At 36.2% G+C, this 8,139-nt stretch overlaps 1 protein-coding gene across 1 annotated transcript; it reads right to left on the reverse strand.

Moving 5' to 3' along the window:
- Window positions 1–2,787: 2,787 nt before the first annotated feature.
- Window positions 2,788–6,607, reverse strand: LOC134676296 (uncharacterized). Its single transcript, XM_063534671.1, has 4 exons — window positions 6,568–6,607; window positions 5,684–5,740; window positions 4,132–4,262; window positions 2,788–2,979 (listed from the first exon to the last, which is right to left on the reverse strand). Exons 1-4 carry the CDS (start codon window positions 6,605–6,607, stop codon window positions 2,815–2,817), a joined length of 393 nt encoding a protein of 130 aa, XP_063390741.1. The 3' UTR covers window positions 2,788–2,814.
- Window positions 6,608–8,139: the final 1,532 nt, after the last annotated feature.

Here is an 8,139-nt window from a genome sequence, read left to right on the forward strand (position 1 = left end):
TTTATAATGAAGAAATAAAAGAATTCTTCTCGACGCAGAATTTTATTTATTTTTAATATTTAAAAGCTGGTTGTAAAGTATTAAATGGGACGTTTTCATCCAAAAGGTACCACATTGTCGGTTGTCGATAAGGTTGATTTCAAATGGAAGCTATATGGAAATAGCACCATATTGACAACCAACAATAAGTGCCCCTTTTGATTGAGAATGACAGAAATAATTATTATAACTACAGGAATATTTTAACTATAGCCGGTCAAACAAGTTTGCTGGTATAAAAAGGCGCGAAATTCATATAGGTATATATATATAATGCCGCTCTTTTCTACTGACGGAAATTGCCTGACAGAGTATAAAACGGAATCGGGTAGAAATAAGCGTTAAAATTATCTCCGTACCTATGTCACAATATCGTCTTCGAAACGTCGGAGGCAGTTTCAAGCTTGTTTATACTCAATTATGTCCATATTTAGAAAAGTTTAAGTTTGAGTATTATGAAATATGCTTATATTTTTAAATCACATGGGCATTTTCACTTAAAAGTGTGCCATTTACTTTTTTTCGAAAATCCATCAACTTTTAAAAAGAAAAAATAATGTGTCCCAAAAAACATGTCTGTTTTGTAACGCATTTTCAAATTACATTTTTTTACCGTTACAAAACGGACACCCAAAATTTGTATGTAAAACTGCGGACACTGTTTCTTTATCTCATTCAATAGTAATCGAATAAAAGTAAATGGTACTATTTTTTCTGAAAACCCCCATAATTACAAGCTTTTTTAGTTTCACCTGACCGTTGTCTGTCTGTCTGTGTATAATCAAATCTTGCAAGTTAAATTTGATCCACTTCCCGGTTTCCGATCGAGCTGAAATTTTGCATACATACGTAAGTCGGGTGACAATGCAATATTATGGTGTCATCGAGCTGATCTGATGATGGAGACCGGAGGTGGGCATAGGAACTCTATGATAAAACAACGAAACCTAATTGTGTTTGGGGTTTTTAAAATTGTCTCTGTGGAAAAAAAGTACAGTCGGCGATAAAAGCTTGTACCAAAAATTAAATTTTTGCCAAAAACTTATATTCATCTATAGGGATAAAAAATACAAAAGGTTTTTATGTCCATTTATCCAGCCTAAAATAGACGTAAAATACCTTCCATCAATCTACGTCGATTCTTAATTAAAATAAATACTTAATTAAGCTTGTATAGTACGATAAAATACATTTTTACAGAATATTAATATCTTAATATTTAGTAAAATTTCTGTCAAAAATATTTAACGAAATATTAACTATGTAACCCCTGTTTTATTAAGAAGGTAAAATTATATCCAAGGTATGTACCTAAAGCATATGTCAGATTTACTTTAGTATTAAGTTGATAAAATAGGAAATAAGGATGTAAGGCAGTATTTAATTAAGACTAGTTAATTATTGCTCAAAGTAATGTATTTATTATAGCGACAACTACAAGGTTTAGAATATGAAAAATGGTAGACATTATTTAAGTAATATATTTATATAAGCAGATTGTAAGTAAAAGTATATTGTAGATTTACGGAACAATTAATCGGCTTTATTATCACATCATTCACAAAAATATTATTTTATGCGTAATAAATATTGGTGGCTTAATAGTTAGTACTGGCTACCTTAACGTACACACTTGGCATAGTTTAAAATAGTAATAAAGATCGAGCAATAAGCCACATGATGTATTACACCGTAATCAGTTGGAATATACGTTACATAGTAACTATTAAAAACTCGTCAAAGGGTTATATTCACATTAAAGATTGTAACGTACATACCATCAGACTATAACACAAAGAAAACATACAGAAATTTATAACAAGTCATAAAATCACAATTAAATAAAATTGACACTTAACTTCGTTCGTCGTCGTAGCTCTCCAACTGAGAAGTGACCCACAACTGTCAGACACCCGCTTATATTCGATTAGACTTCACCCCTTCTACCACTTCTTGGTGGGAATAACAAGTAAGATGTTTCCTGCACATCCGGTTATTATAATAATTCAATTCAACAAATGTATTTGCTGCATTTAGTTTAATTTATTATAGAATAATTAACGCAAACTAATACAAATTTAATATCATGGCTTATTATTATAAAATACTTTATTTACCTTACTTATGTTCTGACAGTTATGGTCAAGAAATATACATGGAGGGTAGTTGTGTTATTGAACAGCAGTTCTAACTTATTATTTCGATATAAGTACGTATTAGCTTAGCAAAAGTGAACCATCTCGTAAAAACGTAAGTGTGATCTTTGTTTTTATACTACGTATCTCACACATACAAGATGACTATAAAAGATGTAAGTAAAAAAATTAAGATCTACAAAAAATACCTTTTTGACAGAAACTTTTCTTAAAATAAATTGACAGGGATGTTCCGCCGCCCAAAAAATATTTTGTTTATGGCCATATTACGATGAGTAAATCAAAGAAATAAAAAAAAGAATCAAAGTGACCAAAAAATTATCTCAATTGCTTACTTCAACACTTTTGAACAAAATAGGCTAAATATTAGATATTTCTTAGTTGGTCTGCTATTCAAAAAGTAAATACATATATTAGTTTGGTATATTTATTTATTTTATTTTTTAAATTACAAGCGTTTAGCACCGTTAACAATTTAAACAAGTAATTAAACTTTTTTTTTATTTAAATAAATAAAATAATTATATATATCATTGTTAGGTACATAAATACTTTTTTGTTTTTTCCAAACTTAAATCCTTTTTTGGGCAGCAGAGTATTGCAGCCTAATCAAAACATCTTAAACCTCATACATCCTATTATCAACCATATCTTCGAAGGGGTTAGGTTCAAAATCCTTGGACAGCTCTCCGAAGAAGTCAGGCACCGTTTCGACGGCTATGATTGGTAGTTTGGTCTTGTAGGGCGACTCCATTTTTACTTCCATTGCGTTTGGGGTCCAGAACTGGAAAGAAAAGAAAAGTGTCGTAATCTCCTGTCGTGTTTTATGCTGGAGGTATGTTACAGTACAGTCGCCATCAGATATATCTGAGCGGCCGAGGCAAAAATATCTGAACACGCACTCTAGTGCTTTGGCAACAACTGCATGTCAACTCTGGGTTATGCGGGACTTACTAACTAATATGGCTCAGCGACCCAAAGAGGGTATGGCTGATATGTACAAATATATTTACATCAATTTACAAATTCCACTGTAGAAGGTAAAGAAGCAATAGAGAGTACTCTCTCCAGGCGGGTGTTATGCCTGGGGACCGAAGTCCGTTGAGAGTTGGTCGGAAGCTATATATATAGAAACTGACATTATAACTCCGTAAGCGCGTTGTAGGTCTCTCATACTAGTTTGTGCGTTCTAAGCTCCCTAACGCCATCTGTTAGATTATTATAGCACGACGTTGGCAGTGACAGCTAGAGGAAACGCCACAAGGGTCTTGGCCTCCGAAAGAGAGCACGCCACTTTTCCCGATCCTGCGCCGTTTCCTGCCAATTATCGGCTTGAAGCTGACGCAGATCCGCTTCCACACTGTCTCTCCAGCGGTATCTGAACCTACCACCAATCGGTCCCAAGTACGCCTTCCTGGCAGCCCGATCCTCTCCCATTCTTAATAGGTGACCGAACCAATGAAGTGGGATTTCGTTTCGCCAATGATATGCAGGAAATGGGTTAAAATTAGAGATGCACCGGATATCCGGTTACTATCCGGTATCCGGCCTATCCGGCCATGATTTTAATATCCGGCCGGATTGAAACCTACAATCCGGCCGGATACCGGATAGTAAACATTGCTTGATTTCGGAATAAACTAATGGATTTAAGAAACAGTCTTGATCATAATCGCACTTGATTATTATTTTAAAACAATTTAAACATTCCACTGACTTGCACGCGCACTCATTTCGAACCTAGAAATGTGACCGCGCGAATGTTCACTAGGAAACAGGTCAAACCTGCAGAATGCGCAACTGTAAAGCCGAAATGTAGGTATAGTTCCGCTGGCCGAATATTCGGCGGCCGGATACAGGATATTCAGCCGATGTTCAGGCCGAATATCCGGTATCCGGCCAAACAACTATCCGTTGCGTCTCTAGTTAAAATTACCTTAATATGCTCAGGTCCCCGCTTCTTCCTCAGATAATTGAAGCAGCAAGCTCTAAAGTGTTTGGTGCCGCACGCCTTCACGCATTCGTTGCCGCAAGAGTCGCAAGAGAAAGTGCCCCACACCGTGCTGCCTGAAATAGCAATGCAATATGCAGAACCGTATTACAATTTCCGATAGATTAGATTAGATTAGATTTCTACTCAGAATCACGAGGACTATGTATGTATGTAAACACTTTATTGTACATAAGACAGGTTAAGATACAATTAAAAGAAATTATACAATGTACAAAGGCGAACTTATGCCTATAAGGGATCTCTTCCAGTCAACCTTTGAGCAATTGAGAGTAGATAAATGAAAATGACAGACAAACGAACACATGTACAGAAAAGTAAATTATGGTTCAATTATTACCCAAGTAAATAATTAAAACCTTTAGCCTACATTCTAATATAAATACACATATATAATACATATTAATATAAATACATTCATAGAAATAAATATATACATAAACATAATTAAATAAAAATACTATTATAGGACTATCGATCTAAAAAGGAAAAAAAATGTGTCGCAAAAAAACATGACAGTTCGGTAAAGCATTTTAACACGCTTTTCGTATGGACCGTTACAAAACTGACACCCAAAAGTATGAAAAACTGGGGAAACTTTTTTTCTTTGACTCATTCAATAGTATTCGTGACTCTGAGTCTAAATAACCGAAAGGTTGATGGATTAAAAAAAAATTGGTAGGTACCATGTATTCTGAAAACCCCCTTAAACGCTGATAATCCTAAGCTCCTTTTCGTTAACATAATTCAAGAATCACGGGTTTAATTTTTAAATGGTATAAGTTTATTTTCTATTTCAGGTAGGTACATAAAAATAAAACTAATTAACTTATCCATAAAATAAAACTAAATTAAAACTAAAACCTAAATTAAATTAAAATATATCTAGGAAATTAGGCCCCTTTGGCATGGTGCCGAGGACGCTGGCATTTCCCCGCTGTATTGCGATGCTAATATGTTGTGCGGGAAAGCTGCCAGCTCTTCGGTCACCAGTGAAGTCGATTAGTCTTTTTGATAGCTCTTTAAGTTGTAGAGCATCAGGACCGCACGGGCCAAGGGTCTCAACCCCAAAGGGACCCCTGTACTTCTGGACTTATTTTTAAATTAATTATCTTCCAGTCGATATAAAAAAATATCGTAAAATACTAAAAAATTTGGGCTTTGAATGCATGCGACATTTTGAGCCTTCGTATACTTAATAAAAATAAATCAATTTGAAACATACTAAAAACTAGTCTGACCAAAGAGCTGGCGGCTACCTCGAACAACGTATCAGCATTGCAATACAGCGGGGAAATGCCGCCAGCATCCTTGGTACAATGCCTCAGGGGCCTATTTTAGATTTAAGCTAGTTATTAATTTCGTTTAGTTGTACCACTGTATATATTATATATTGTATGTAAATAAATACTTGTACATAAAAAAACTAGTCTAATCTACTCTATGTTACAACATGCTCTAGTTGTGTCTAGGGTACCTGAGGAAGATGTGGCCTCCTTTTTGTACCTCCTAGAGTCCGCGTGTGACCACGTAGCTAAATATAAATACCAAAACTTTAATAACCCTTTCCATATTCGCATTTATAATAATAAATATCTAGGAAACATATAAAAACTAAAAATGCGCGTTTTCCCAGAGATAAAACCTAGCTAGATCGATTTTTCGCCCCCGATACCCCCCATATAGCAAATTTCATCGAAACCGTTAGAGCCGTTTTCGAGATCCCTGAAATATACATATAAATATATATGTATACAAGAATTGCTCGTTTAAAGGTAGGTATAAGATATTAACAGACTGTTATTTATACGTCATAATTTCATAGAAGTTTGACGTTTAAAATAACACTTGCACATTCTGGGCTATCAAAATCGCTGCAGAATTTTCTTGGTTTAACTCTATCTGGGAAAATTCCCAATTCGAAAAATCACTACATTTTATAAAACAAAGTCCCCCACCACGTCTGTCTGTTTGTGTGTATGTATGTTCGCGATAAACTCAAAAACTAATGAACGGATTTTCATGCGGTGTTCACCTATCGATAGTGATTCTCGAGGAAGGTTTAAGCCCCCATTCCCACGGGAGCTTTCTCAACGCGCGTTAAAAAAGCGTTTAAATGACACAAATGGATAACCATGTATGTATTCACACGACAGAAGTGACGCTTTTTATCAAGCGTTGTTGGATTTTCGACTTTAAGCCTTGGTCGTTAAGTCGAATTTAGAGTGTAGACAGATCAAGCGCTTTTTTAACGCGCGTTGAAAAAGCTGTCGTGCGAATGGGGGCTAAGTATAGTAGTTGTTCGTGGGAAGCCGGGGCGGATCGCTAGTATAAAATAAACTACACAAGAAATTCACTCACCAATAAGCATCAAGGACACTATAGCCGTTATTTTAAACATTTTAAACTTCCAAGATGGCGTCCAAATTTCAAGATGGCGTCCAAAGCACAGCTGATCGACGAATGATGCTAGGGTGTTTACTACCCCTTTTATATGGGGAAAGTTTACCTCGTTCGAGATGCGTAGGTTGACACAGTAATGGGATTTTGTGATACTGATGCAAATAATATTTTTATTTGTTGGCATTTGATACTTGGTGGATTTTGAGTAGCAAAAGTTAGATCGAGCGTTAGGGAAGGTCTCTGTTTCAGCTTGGGCAAAAGTGCTTTTGTTGGTCCGGATGTTCTAGCTACAGTACCACTACCACCAGTTTTGACATTGACATATTCACTCACGTCTAAGTAACTTACTTTGTATGCATCTCGCTCATACTCGCATATTAGTGCAAGCGAGATGTACATATATGTCGGCGGCCGATCGTAAGATCAGGCATATCGTGAAATTCCTAATAGGCATATCGTAAAACGTGAAAATCTTTAACTCGTTCCCTGGGTCGACGGAGCCCCGGTACGCGGGGCTCCTATTTCTGGGCAGTTTGCCCTTCGGGCATCTGAAGCAACCTAACGAACCTATCTTACCTATATATTGGTTTAATGTGACTATTCTCAAAACAATATACAGGAACATTACGATCTGCCTGATCTTACGATCGGCCGCCAACATATATAAAGTAATTTACGTAGACGCGAGCTAATATGTCAATGTCAAAACTGGTGGCCGTACAGGTCGCATTTCGCTACCGATACTCGTAAAATTTGTGATTTTTTGTCGATTCAGAATATAAGATTTTTTTTTTCAAAATGGCGGCCCCATACAACAGTCCTGCCGGAAGCGTATCTTTTTCCATTTTTTTCCTTTAATATAAAATTTGGAATATATCTCAAGGACATAATTATATTTACATTATTTTGGTTTCATAAGTAATATGTAGTTAATAGTTACTATTTTTAGGGTTCCGCACCCAAAGGGTAAAACGGGACCCTATTACTAAGACTTCGCTGTCCGTCCGTCCGTCTGTCACCAGGCTGTATCTCACGAACCGTGATAGTTAGACAGTTGAAATTTTCACAGATGATGTATTTCTATTGCCGCTGTAACAACAAATACTAAAAACAGAATAAAATAAAGATTTAAGTGGGGCTCCCATACAGCAAACGTGATTTTTGACCAAAGTTAAGCAACGTCGGGCGTGGTCAGTACTTGGATGGGTGACCGTTTTTTTTTTGCTTTTTTTTGTTTTTTTTTTTTGCATTATGGTACGGAACCCTTCGTGCGCAAGTCCGACTCGCACTTGCCCGGTTTTTTTAAAGCGTTTTCCTATAGAAACATACCTACGTCAAAATCGTTTACCCTTTTTCGAATGCTAAAAGAACCGGGCAAGTGCGAGTCGGACTCGCGCACGAAGGGTTCCGTACCATAATGAAAAAAAAAACGGGAAAAAAGCAAAAAAAAAACGGTCACCCATCCAAGTACTGACCACGCCCGACGTTGCTTAACTTTGGTGAAAAATCACGTTTGTTGTATGGGAGCCC

This window comes from Cydia fagiglandana, chromosome 24 (genome assembly GCF_963556715.1).
Source record: "Cydia fagiglandana chromosome 24, ilCydFagi1.1, whole genome shotgun sequence".
In the NCBI taxonomy this organism is placed as follows: Eukaryota; Metazoa; Arthropoda; class Insecta; order Lepidoptera; family Tortricidae; genus Cydia; species Cydia fagiglandana.

What these genes read in the sequence shown, in the direction of transcription:
- LOC134676296 (XM_063534671.1), bottom strand. Translation starts at nt 6,607, where the DNA reads ATGTTTAAAATAACGGCTATAGTGTCCTTGATGCTTATTG. An exon ending in AGTGTCCTTGATGCTTATTG is followed by an intron (nt 5,741 to 6,567) that starts GTGAGTGAATTT and finishes ATTTATATTTAG; the next exon opens with CTACGTGGTCACACGCGGAC. An exon ending in GGAGGCCACATCTTCCTCAG is followed by an intron (nt 4,263 to 5,683) that starts GTACCCTAGACA and finishes TTGCTATTTCAG; the next exon opens with GCAGCACGGTGTGGGGCACT.